Source organism: Pygoscelis adeliae, unplaced genomic scaffold (genome assembly GCF_000699105.1).
Source record: "Pygoscelis adeliae isolate BGI_AS28 unplaced genomic scaffold, ASM69910v1 Scaffold50, whole genome shotgun sequence".
Lineage (NCBI taxonomy): Eukaryota > Metazoa > Chordata > Aves > Sphenisciformes > Spheniscidae > Pygoscelis > Pygoscelis adeliae.
Window position 1 is genome coordinate 44,093 of NW_008823963.1, and position 13,938 is coordinate 58,030.

The following is a 13,938-nucleotide window of genomic DNA, read 5'->3' on the forward strand; positions in this document are numbered from 1 at the left end:
GAACACATAAATGGTTATCCTCTGAAAATTCTGAAGAATGTGCAGGAGAGGTGGGGTGTTTGTTAAGATGTGTCAGTTCATAGATTTACTATGACCTTTGGGTGAGCATTATTGTGCTCAATGTAAACTAGTAAACTAGGTTTGAGTAAAATACAGGTAAAAGTGTTTCCAGTACCCCAAATGGACTCAGTTAGACATACTAAAATGCATACGTGAAAAGATGAAGGAAAAATAGCATCGAGCTTGCTTACGCTAAGATTAAAACAGACAGTTTTCTGTGTCTCTGTAGCTGACTCAATGGAGATTTTCCTGACTCACCGTCTCCAGGATTTTTTTTTTGCATGTGTAGTTATGTCTCAGGTACGTCCATTGTTCCCTTTTCAGTGGAAGGTATTAGGTTTTATGGTAGTATTCTTTTTTAGGTTCCCCCAAGATATATAGATGCTCAATCTTGTTTTGGATTTTATTCATTTTCCCTTTCCTCCCAGATTTATTCTTGATGCTCCTTTAAGTAAAATAAGTGTAATCTCACTCTGCTGGAGATGCAGATATTGGTTTGTTATACCAGGTGTCATTTCCTGCATGCAAATGGTTAATCAGTAGTTTCTTGCCTCAACAAAATGTAGAACTTCCCTCCTCCTTCTTAATGATTCTGTCTACAGTCTGTATCCATTGAGCTGTATATTTCATAGCCTTTTGTCATTTCTATCAAGTATGTTTATATTCTGATATATACATTGGGTGGATTTATAAATCTGACACAGGATTTTGACTGAGGGCAAATATCACACTAATCATCCATCTTGGAGTGAAAGTGAATTTTGGTCATTGATCCCGGACATACTTTTTTCTTTTTCTCTTTTTTTTTTCTTTTAAAAAGGTTACCATAATAGATAGATAAAACTTTAAAATTTTTGTTTAGCTGCAGAGCAAGTGTGAGTCATCCCATTCTGAAATAGAGCTGCTGAGAAAACAACTGGGAAATGAAAGAGCATCTATGAAAAACCTGGAATCTTTGCTTGTGTCCAATCGTGAGAAAGAATTTCAGTCACAGATAGCAAAGCAAGAAAAAGACTCTGAAATTCAGTTTCTCAAGGAACAGCTTTTTTTAGCAGAAAATAAATTGTGAGTAAATGACCAGAATATTGCAGGTTTTTTCATTCTTCCCAAGTGTTTATGCACACAGATGGTTTTATACCTAGCTGCATTTTCAAATGGCCAATGTACCTTGGTTACTTTAACAGCAGAAGATACCAAAAAGCTACTTCTGATTCCTCAGCTATAGAGGAACAGTAGACTTTTCTGTGTAGTGTTATATTTTACTCCAAAAAATGTTCTTAATCTCAATTGCATGGTATAGCTGCCTTTTTAATTTTGGAAAATTGTATTTGGTAACATACTTGGAGGATTATAGTTGCTATCTACTTAAAGTGTATGGACTTTACAGTGCTGTGCAGAGTCGAGATTTTACTCAGCTCAGAAATAGAGCAGCTCAGCTAGAGTTGGAACTGGATATCACCAAAAGACAGCTGGGGACTGAGCGCTTTGAAAGGCAAGTATATGTTTTGGTATTGTGCTTCCTGCATCTAATTGGGGTGAAATGCAATATAGTACTATGACTTAGACTAATCAGTAGGATAAACAGCAAAGTTTGGTTTTGCTCTGCTGTACACCTCCTGTGTGTTAAGAAGCTATTCACATCACTGAATTCAGTCTGTGTAGCTGTTATACACGCTGTCTAAATTAGTTGTCTAGGTTCCCTTTATAGCCAATGGAACAAGACAGTGAGATAAACTGCCCTCTAGAATGGCCTGTTTTAGGATGGGATGGATCACTTTCCTGAAGATGCTCGTCTGTCTTCACTTATTTGTAGTGATGCCTGTCTTGATCTATAGTGAGAGTCTAGGTGACTAGTTGGCTAGACAAGTGATTTATAGACCACTAAGTTCTGCGGTATGAATGGCTACCTTTTGGCTACAACTGTACTAGTGAACTAAACCAGGTCAGAGCATTGACTTGAGGGGTCCACACAACTGTATACTTGTCCATACAGTTTGTTAGTACACACCCTGGCATGATTTTAGCCCATACCAACCCGCCTTCTGCTAGGTACTGTTTGGGGCACAGAAGGTGCTAGGGGTGGTTCCCAAATGGCAGTATGGCCAAAGTAAATTTTTTTTTTTTTTTTTTTTTGTGGGAAGAGGGTTTAACAATATGTACAAGCTGTTTCATACAATTTGGCCACAGTACCAGAAAGTGGTCCCTGGCCTGCTTCATGAGTTAGTTTAGCTACGTAGTCTCAGTGCCTTAAATAGTTTTCTTATCTGTGAAACAATAGCATTCTCTATTTCATGGATGTATTGAGGATAAAATATTACCGTCTCAGGCATTATTTTGGGTATGTAAAAGAGACGGCTAAAAGAAAGAGGAATGTGATTATAGCACAGGTTTGAGAATCAGGTGTCTTGTTTAATTGTAGTAAATTGCTTTGTTGATGTTCTATGTTCCATGTTCCCTCATAGGTAAGAATGAGGGTTTTGGAGGGGGCATCTCTATACCTGATGTTAGGCCTTTTAAAGATGGATTTCTTAAATGTCTCGGTGTATGTTTCAATTTCAAATTGGATTCTCCTTTACTCTGAAGTCATGGCAAAAACCGCTAAACTTTTGGGTTAGATGTGCAAGTCAGTTTAAAAGGTGGCACCATTTGTGCTTCTTCAGCTGCATATAATGAGCCAGACCGTATGCTAATACAGGAGTACCTTTGTTTTAAAAGAAACTCGATCTTCTTCAGACTGTTGTTTCTCTACTCCCCCTGTGTGAGTGCATCCATCTCATGGTGTATGGGTGCTCCCTGGTAGGGACTTCAAGTGTTTCTTCTTGAAGTGTTCATTGGCAGAAAGTTGAATCAGCCTCCACACTTAATCTTTTCTCCTAGTTAAGGATAATTTGTTACTAACATGGTTGTTTAGCCTATGCTGAGGCAAAGATCGCCGGTTTTCATTCTTGAAGAGAATTTCTCTTCTATTTCAAGAGAATTACAAACATAATTATCTGAATTATTTTGGAAAGAACAAAGCTAGGTTCCATTATGCAGTCTGTAAGTCAGTTGCAAAAACAATATGCAGAAATCTTAGATAGCAAAGACTGAAATGTTCTCATATAAAAATCTGAGGCTGACATTAGATTTAGTTGTCTTTGAAAGGCTAGAGCTTTTTTCTTTTTTTGGCTTTTTCATAAAATCAAAACAGTGTCCCTTCAATGTCCCGCAAAGGTTACAAGAATTTTATTTCTTTTCTGTTTTTCCTCAGAAAGTCATGCTTTATGAGAGCAGATATCTATCTCTCTTACTTGCAGGGAAAGTGATTAAAGCTCCAAGTTGGCTTCTTCCAGCCAATCTATTTTTCTGGTACTGGCAAGTGAAAACCAGAAAATTAGCCAGAGAGGAAAAATACTATTACTAAAATCAGTGTCATGATAGTATATAATGGAAGCAGCAGATGTCAGTACTGACTGGGTTTTTTTGTTGTCACTTTAAACGAGTGGGTAGATGATATCCTTGTTCTAACACTGACTTAGCTAGTCGTATTGATTTATTGCCTTGGTGCAGAATGAAATAATGCCTGAAATTAGGAGGTGGAAGTGCCAACACTGTCAGGCCTTGAATGAGCACCAACACAGTGATACCAGGAAGCTTAATCCATCTGTCTGGGTTTTTCTTTACCAGTCAGGAAAAGCACCTCCCCATCTCTCCCATATTCATGACTGCGGAAGCAGTTTGGACTCATGTGGAAACAACAGGTTTGATTTATTTTCCTGTTCCAGCTGTGGTGACCAAGCACAGGGACTGACTGTCAGATATCCCTGGACAACCCCAAGTGCATGACTTGCATATCTTTTTATTCCTTTCTGTTTCTTGACCCTCCTTTTTGCTGCCCTTGTATCTCCCTTTCTCTGCCCCAGTCTCCTCCCAAATAAAAAACTTTCCCATGGTTACTTTTCCCCATTGGTCACAGTTTTGCTACATTCATACCCAAACTTGGTATCCTACAGAGCGATGTTACCTGTGAGAGCTGCAAGCAGCTGCACTCTGACTTCCCACCATTGCCAGCACCATCTTGACCATTAAAGACAGTACAGCATGTGCATAGTAAAGCCCTTAAAAGCAATAATGCTAGGAAGAGTAGCAGTCAATGTAGATAAGTGGTTCTGTAGTCTTTACAGCGCATATGACACCTCCCCAGGCACAAGGTTGTGGGATGTTGGTAGCTAGGTGGAAGACTGTTACCATCCCACTGGGCTCCCACTGCTAGAGCGAGCCTTTTTCTTGCCTGTTGATTCAGATCCGTGAGCTGGTGCTGGATCTGATCCCTCTCCTGCAGGTTTTGGTGATCTGCTTCAGTGGTGCGCTCCATAGGTAGGTCTGTGGTAATGGCTAAGTCACACTGGAGTCAGTTTCAGTTCAATACTATACGGTCAGTCCCAGTTGTACCTTCATTTGCAAGGTTTTGGGCAACTTGGAGTCCTTTTTTTTCCAGCCTGGATCAGGGCTATCCTCCCAATACACCCATTCATTTATAATGCACCATTGTCCAGGTTTTACTGGGGTTATACACTGAAACTCAGGGGTGGTTGTAGCTACCCTTCCTAGTAGTTTCCCAATCCAACCCAGACTAGATTCTCCTTATGTAAACAACTGGCAGCCTGAAACCAGGATCCCAGATGAGTATGTACCTCCAAAATTTTCCAATGTATTATCCAGTCCCATGTACTTCCTCCCCCTGCACCCAGATGCAGGAGTTACGGATTGATCCAGTATCCAGGCCCCACCTCTTGCAGTCAAAATGACCAGACTACCATTTTACAACCTTCCCACTGGGGAGTCCAGCATCTCTTGAATATCCACCAGCTCCAGGGAACTTTAGGTAGACTCTAGTCCACTGGCCTTGCCAACTCAAACGGCACAAGAATACCGCGAGCAACACTGTTCTTACATTAATGTCGTTGCTGATTTTAGTGATTGTCCTTATGTTGCAGACTTGTGAATAACTTTAAAATTAGGCTCTTCCTCCCTGGAGATTTTTACAATTTTTAGAGTTTAACCTGCAGCAACCACGGCTAGCTTCTGTCTCTTAGGGAAAATAGAGACAATGGATATGTAGAACTAAATCTGAGTAAGGGAGTAACAGAGAGAGTCACTAATCCATCTTTCAGAGAAATATATGATGAACACCACATCTCCTTTTAAAAGAAAATAAAATTAAAAAGCTGGCAATCTTAAATAGAAAAAAAATATTATAATGACTATGAGATAATTTTGATGATTTTTGAAAAGTGCTTAGTCTCACTCTAAAATAATGTTTATTTAGGGAATGTGCTGTAGAGGAGCTTCGACGCCAGAATCGTACAATCTCGTGTCAGTTAAGCTCTACATTAAGAACATCATCACCTGAACATTCCCATCATCAATCTCCTGATTGGTCTCTGGACTGGTCCCTGGAAGGGTAAGTGGTTCAACAACATTTAAGTTCCACACACTGGGGGGGGGAGGGACACAGATAAAAGGATGAACTCTGATACTTCTTGTTGAAATATTGGCTGAATTCCATGGAATTACATTGCTCCAAGAAAAGTTACAAAAGATTCAGGACCACAATCTTTTGATGATACTCCTTTTATTTTGTTTTATCGAGGCGTATCAAAACTATATGGTTAATAGCAACTACTTGCACCGGGATGCTATAGTCATAAATTCTTAAAACAGTAATAGAAATAACGCTACAGAAAATCTCTGCTTGACTTGCCACCATTTTGTGCAGGTGTAGAGGTAAATATTTTCGTCTTTCCTACATAAAAGCTCACAACTATCCAGCCTTTCTTCTTCTAATAGTTTTCAGAATAGTTTTTACTCTATATATGTGCATTTTTTACAAGAAACATAAATGCATTCTAAAAGCCTTCAAATACTTGTAACCCTGAAGGAGGAGCACACTCAGCTTTCCTTTCAACAATCAGCGAAATGGAGCCTCCACAATATGCAGCTACTCCCCTGTCAGTTTCAGTCTCGGCTTAGTTTGGTAGCTGCATGCTTGTTGCATCACAATTTTTGGTAGATTGATGGCAGCATGCATTAAAAAAAATTGCCAGTTGTGGGGGAAAAATTCTCAATTCATGATTTGCAGGAAATAATTTCTGCTTTTGAGATGGTTATGTACTTCCAAGATGAATTTTGTTAATACTTTGGTAACTGAGATGATTACCTTTTGCGCTTGATTAATCTTTGTTACCAAAGGCTCCTCTAAGTACACAGGTCCTAAGGATACGAGGCAAGTTTCCTTGGGTCAGTGAGCTGGTTCTGATGCCCTTAGTAGGAAAACACAGCTGTGCAAGACTGATTTTGTAGCCATTGCCAGTCCCTGATAGCAAGTACAGGGAGTCTCCATTCCTCTGATAGAACCGCGTCTACTCCTCCTTAGTCTGAGTACAGCGTAGCTCTTAAATTTGTTGAAATAAGCATTGTATCATTTGGAATGGTTTAATTTACTTTTAATTACCATAGCACTTTCTTCTATTTTTGATACAGTATAAAGAAAAGAGGGATCAAATCCATGCAGTCACCACACTGATACTAATAATTATGGTGCTTTTTCTATTTGTATCACCCCCTTTTCAGGGTGATAGCATTCCTTTCTAATTAGTAAACTTCTGGCTAAATACCAAATCGAGACTAATCTTCTACAAACTAGATTATGAATTCAACTTCCTTCTTGGGGTGGGTGGTGTATTTTTTTCTCCTGGCTGGTCTGATGCGGCATGATCTGCTTTTGCACATTCCTGGGGATCAATGAGTTTAAGTAAGGACTAAAAATGAAATGTGTGAGCCAGGTATAAATACTTTGTTTGCTTAAAATCTTTAGCTGGATTAAGCTAAATCTTTCTCAATTAAATCAATGTAGCTTTTGAGTGCAAATGAACTGAAATTTTTTTCTGCTTAATTATTTTCCATTTTTGAGTGCTCAAGATACTAACATAATTCATAACTTTTTTCCTCATCCAGCTCTTTGTTATACTTTCTTGGCTAAGTGGGAAGAGCTAGGGTTGCTCCAGACTTACTTACTTATTTATACTAAATGGTTTGGGATTGTTTTCATTAAAAAAAAAAAAAAGTGCAATAAAAACTGAAGCTTTGGCAGTCTATGCTATGTTTTAAAAGCTTAACTGGAAATAATTTATCAGGTTTGTGTACTGTGGTGATACAGTGATGAATAAAATAGTCTGTTTGATAAGGTTGTCCTGAGACAGAGCAAAGATCTGAATCTGCATCTGTCTGCTTTGTATAAGTGATATACATTTGATTTACCTATGTCCGTGTGAGTGCTCTAATGTCCAGAATACTATAGTTCTTGATAAATTTTACGTCAAGAACTTAGAGTCTGTATCAAGAAAAAGACGGAATAGTAGAAATGTCTGAAATATTTATGGATGATGAAATCATTTCCCTCCTAGCTAACTCTAGAAAGATTCAGAAAAATTCATTTCGATCAGAATGAAAGAAAAACCAATGTAAAGTATGGCCTGAGAGAGAGTAAAAGCAAAAATATCAATGCAAATATTTGGGTGTAATCAGCAGCAGAATGACAGAATTAAGACTTTTAAAATAGGTACATGGGGAATTGATGAAACACAATCTAGGTGTAAGTTCCTGTTGGATTTAAAGCAGAATAGTACTAGAAATAATCCTCCTGGAGGGGGAATTTCATTTTTCAGTTGCAGGGAAAGAAAAAGATATTGTAGAAACAACTGTTCATTGGTGGAGAGGCTTCTTCCACAGCTAATGTCTGACTCTGCAGTGCATGAAGTATAATGAGATGGCAGTGCTGGAATCACCATTAATACCCTTCCTCCTCTACAGTGTCTTGGTGCTATTTTAGCAGACACTGTGACAGGAGATGAGGCAGACAGTCACCTTTTTATTTTATTGAGAATGCAATATCAGAAGTAAATTGGACAGTAACTTTTTTCTTATTCTTCCATCTTTCTCTCTGTCTTTATTGCACCAGACCTCTTGTTTCAGTAAAGTGAAAAGGATGTGCCTTGTAGTTTGTCTTGCAGACCTAGTGGGAAAGACATTTTCTGTCCGATTTTCTTAAGTGATAGGAGTCCAAAGCTTGCCTTTCACTTTGAAGAGCATTATAGCACTTCTGTACAATAAAATCTAACCCTTCAAATGATCTGGATTGACTGTTGAAGAGACTGGGAAGCCTGCCCGAAGTGCTTTCGTAATCAAAACCTTAAAATTTTGCACATGGAAACATCAGAATGTACTGCTGTATTCACTGAACATGAAACAAATTAGATTACTTTTCTTTTTCTTTCTAGGGATTCGTGTTTCAAGGACTCATAATGTTATATTCACAATGGCTTGTGAAGACTGCACACCATCTGGAGAGTTAGAGTTCAAGCTTAATGCTCATTTAATTATAATTTTTTCCCTGCTGAATGCTAAATTTCATTAAATTTATTTCACAAATGCTTGCACAGGTTTTTCGTCACTGTTAATGTTGTTCAGTGGGAAGAAATCAGTCTAGATAGCTTCCTCTCCCACCTCTTGTATTATTGTGTGAGATGGCCCCTCTCGGTAAACAGAAAAAAACCCGCAAGTTCCATCGACTCTACTGACAGTGTGCTTTTATTTTAAAAGTGTGCATAATTTTAAAAGATTATTGATGTAACTGAAAAAAGGGAAAGAAAATAATGATATGAAACTTTATTGGGGGGAAAACTGTCTATATTCAGGTGTTATGATTTGGATGTATTTTTGCTGAACTATGTGAGTATTATGCTTGAGAGAATGCTGTGCCATCTCAAGACAGGAAGAGTTTGGGTTTTTTTTCCCCCCTTCAAACCTGACTGACTTATTAATTTGGATAAATAAGATAGCAATGCCAGCAGATACCAACGTTTCGATATCCATCTATGAAGATACGTATTTTTTTGTGTTTCCATACATACTGGAGGTGTGTTCAACTTCTAAGAATTTTATTAAAACTGCACAAAGTTTCTACTTAGAATTCTTTAATATGAGTGAGTACTGTTTGGTGATAGTTATTGGCACTTAAACTTGCTCAGAATTTCTGCACATTATGTCATACCATTTGTCTATGTTCTATATTCTCACACTTTAAATGCAAGAGAAAGTGTAAAATTCTCTCCTATAAATCATCTGGGAAATCTATACTTCTGTATTTGGAAATAGAGAAGTAATAGCTGTTTAATGAATTTCAATTATCCATTTTTTTAATAGATTCATCCTTCTATCTTCATAAAAGAATTTTAAAAAAGATCTCCAGTTTATTTTTGAAAGCAAAGGCACGTTGGTTGTGGTAATGTTTTAAACGTACATCTTGCACGTATGTTCCTTCATATGAATTTGGTTTGTGATAACCTGACTACTAAGCATTAACATGCGTATTTGAGTAATGATTAAAGACAGCATAACCCATACGAATGCTCCTAACTGTCTTTTAAAACCTGTTGATAGGAGCTGTAGCTATGATTCTATGTTGCTTTTTAGGAACAGGTAGCTTTAAAAAGCCTGTAAAAGTATTTTGATGAATAATGTAAAAAAAAAAAAAAGTAAAATATAAATATGTACCTCTAACATAAATTCTAGGATTCTCTTCCCGAAGAGCAACAATATTTTTCAGTACAGGTGACTTGATTTTAATTTGTAGGTCCCGATTCTTCATTCTTTGTTTGGGGGACAGCCACAGAAGTCATTTCAGCAATCATCAGTGTTAATGGGACTACTTGCAAGTAATAGAGTGTAGGATCAGACATAATGATATTAACCATTTCCACATTGTGCAGTTACTAACAGACATATTGTACACTTTTCCCAGATGAGAGAAGATGATCATCTCATCATCCCAGAAGATGAGAAAGTGGTTTGTTGTTTTGCAATCATATTGCCATATTGATTTTTTTTAGATGGTCACAAAAAAGTTTGAGAAATGTGATCTTAGTCTATAAAACTAATACCCTATCATTTAGAAGATGAGAAGGAGAGATTAGATAAATATAAAATAGATAAAACTGAGTTCTTTTGGGGAGTGGATATACTGTGCAGAGGCCCATGTCCTAAGATGTAATTCCTTAGTTGCAATAGCGATAGCTTTTCCATATAAGATCATAAAGAAGTCAGAACGAGGTGCTCCCCTACCAAGTAAAAATGTAAGATTCTTAAGCAATTTGGACTTCAAAATTCCTCTCTTAAGTAGAGAGGATTAAGGGAATATGAGATTATAAATATCAAGATGTAATAAACTTGCTTTTTGTAGAGTACTCTGGTAAAGGAATAGCCTTTATTATTAGGGTTAGCCTTTGTTTAGAAAACGTTATGGAAATGAGAACCTTTTTTTTCTGCAGGCAAATTGCAAAGGGGTCATCAGGTCATGGATGGGGCCAAAGGAACTTTTGTCAATGGCGATGGGATATAGACTTCAAGTGACTTCCGACAGCAATTAATTGCTATGTAATTATTGATGGTTAAAAAAAATAATCATTCAAGTGAGTGTATTAAGAGAGCAATATCACTGTAGTGGCAACCTCCCTACATCTGACCTAAGTCAGAAACTGAAAGAAAGAAGAAATGAAAGAATTAATTGAATTTGCTGAAGTTTGCAAATAATACCTTTTAGTTTAACAAAAACGCTGCTTGTTGGCAATGTCTGTAGTAATAGCCCAAGAGGACTCAAACAGTGTTTGTTGGTTGGGAATTGTACGTACTGCTCCAATAGTATATTCTGAAAACCTTCAGACCATTGCTGAATATGAAACATTGCTTCAGCCTTAAGTAAAGATAGATAATGAGCCCAAACGAAGTATTTACAGTTCTTTGCTTTTGGTTGCAAACTCTCTAATTTGTAACACACCTTAACTTTTTCAAAACCCAGGAAGTACTACTGAATATGCCCAAATTGAAATGTGTTTGTACATTTTGTGATAGTATCTATTTCCTTATAATGTGGGTTACTCATGGTAGGGTGATTTTCTTGTTGTTGCTTTATTACAGTATTTTGTACTGGAAAGAAACATACACCAAAACTCTATTTATAATTTGTTTGCATTTGTGACACTTATTTGCAACTGTGAACAATGCTGTACTTGATTTTTTATGCATTTTTTTAATTGCCCTTTACCCCAATATTTTTACATAGGCAAACCTGAAAATACAATTTGTGGTTTTATATGAAATAAGAGCATGTTAAACTTGTTCTCAGCTACTGTGCGATGATGTAAAATTATCTGTTTTGCATAACAAAGAATCCTATAGTATTTTAAAAAGTATTCATGCTCTTCTGCAGCAGTATTTTTCTAATTTCTAGCCGCTGGTTATGGAGTTGTTTCCAACCGATTTGGTTACCCATGGCAATAGAAACTGTCACCATTAATCAGTAGAAGGTATTTTACTTGAGCATAGCTGGTTTACAGGGTTTGTATTAGAAAGAATTCAGTGCCTCTGGTATCATCCCCCCCTTAGTCTCTTCTTCTTCATCCTAGAAGAAACAGGAGCTACTATGTATACAGAACAGTATCTCCATTACCGGTATAGGCCCACCGAGAAAGAAGAGTTCATTGTGTGTTGCTTTTTGTAAGATCTATGCAAGCAGCATTTCAGCAGCATTTGGGACTGTGTATCTGTGTGATTTATCCTGCTGTTTCCATGCAAAGAAAACCGGATTTATTTTTTTTTTCCTTTCAGTCACTAATAAAGCTTGAACTTCAGCAACATGTAAGCGGAGTTAAGATTCTGCTGTCAGTGTTAAAGCAAGTGGTTTTAGTCTTTGACCAGGAAGAACGCTCATGGTGTGGGGTTCTCCTTGGTAGTACTAGAGCCAAGTTTTTTATTTTACACTCCCTCCCCACTTTCTTCTGAGAGCAACTAATCCAGTTGGTATCAGTCGAGGCTGTAGAATATTAAATTGGCACGTGGCTTTCAATATCAGATACGCTTTAGCAGCTCTGTTTACTCTCTTGCTTTTGTAAAGTTATTTAATCTGACTTTGGTATTAGCAGATCTTAAGTGATACAACAGAATGCATATAAAGTTAGTATATATGGGATATTTAACTAGTTAATTTGCATTAGCTCCTCTTTCCACATCTTAGTGATTTCAGTATGAATAGCCTTGCAACAAGGAATACAAGTTGTTTTACTGATACACACTGGAGCGTCTGTAAAGGAGTGTGATCTTTTAATAAAAGAAGCAAGAGGTTTTTTTAAGGTATCTTGCACTCTTAATGATCTTTCCTCTGATCCACTGAACCTTCATATTAATTTCCAGCAGAGGGGGTATGTGAAACGAAGACGAATGAATCATACGTAGCTTTGTCGTATTAACATACACAGTTATCTGAGCACGTGGAAGGAGATTTCACAGTTGGTTTTACATTTTGGACACTTTCCACACAGAAGAAAAATAGCTTGATGAGATGGATAAAATTTTCATGTGACTTGACTTGGATTGATTATGTCAAAACATATATCCTCATTTCGTGACATCGATCAGATTTTTTTATTAATAAACTTTGAAAAAATGACATTTGCTTATAATTAAAATATTATGTATAAGACATGGCCTGAAATGTTTCCATCCAATGGATTTTTTTTAACTGACTCAATTACAATTACAATTTGATTTTTCTCTAGGCTGTCCCACATTTGACTTTTATTAAAATCCGTGAAGCAGTTTAATAATTTATTTCAGCAGATGCAAAAGTCCAAGCTTACTTTTAAGTTTCCTAGCTTGTGCTTCTCATCTACACTGTTTTCAGTGTTCTTATTTCCTGAGGTGGGAGAAGAACAAACATTTTTTATCTTGAATGCAGCCTACACCCAAGCAATTATATAGAGTACACAAAGCAGAAAACTTCTTTGTTGTCAGAGCTGCAGTGCAACCTAGCAGGTGAACAATGTGCTTTTCAGATTTGCTTTATACAAGGGTATGTCTTTCCTGCACACGGTAATATTTTATAAAACTACTGTTGCCAGAATAGCATATGCCTTCTAGAAACAATGCTACTTAACAGAAATGAAACCTATAATTGAATTTCTTTTTTGACCCACAGTGGCTGCTCTAGAAGTAACGTTGAAATGACTTCTTATTTTAAGACTGAGCGTGCACCAGTTTCCCATTTTCATTTCTGCTCCCCTTACCACTGCCGTAAGAAACAACCAAGCTCCACAGCATTTTTCATTCTAACATGTCTCACAGTCCAAGGTAAAAATGTAGTGTGGTATTCCTTCTTTTTTCAGGCAACACCTGTTTTCTATGCAAAACTGCTGTCCGCAGAGTCACTGACTTTACACCAGACTGTCTGTAGAGACATAGATGCTATGTGCTGAAACTAGAACTCACAAGTTTGAGAGAAATTTATTGAAATACATAGATGCCAAAGCAGGAAACTATTCTGCTGATGTTATTTTTGTCAAGTCTTCCGGCTAGGTCCTCCAGCCTTCCTTTCTTGCCTCTTGCATGGAAACTAAGCTTCAAGTATGCTATTCGAACATCCATATGTACTACTATTGACAGCTGCAAGCAACTTCAGCTAGAGCCTTTCACTCTGTAAGGATCTTGACTGATTTTTAATTTCGGTCTCACCTGCTTTTAGCAGATGTACCTACTGACTGTAGCTACATGCTGCAATTACCCCACCAACTCCAACAAGTCTTTAACTCGCTTGAGAAGAAACCTGGAGATGGCCAGTTGCTGCCTTAAACCACCAGGGGTAGGCAAAGGGGAAAGAAAAGCCAAGGCAGAAAGCTCTAGGGGTGAAATAGCTCTTTTACAGTCGCTTGTCTGCTCTCTTCTCCTCAGCCCCGTGTACCTCAGGGGCCCGGCCGGGGTCAACGCCTTCCCAACGCCGGCCCGCGGCGG

General features: G+C 37.6%; 1 protein-coding gene across 1 annotated transcript in view; it reads left to right on the forward strand.

Moving 5' to 3' along the window:
* The window catches only part of TSGA10 (testis specific, 10), a 74,604-nt gene that overhangs the window by 29,433 nt on the left and 31,233 nt on the right, over positions 1–13,938 (forward strand). The window contains 4 exon segments of the mRNA XM_009323739.1: positions 147–162; positions 931–1,125; positions 1,448–1,552; positions 5,369–5,503. Coding sequence (XP_009322014.1) covers positions 147–162; positions 931–1,125; positions 1,448–1,552; positions 5,369–5,503 — 451 coding nt within the window.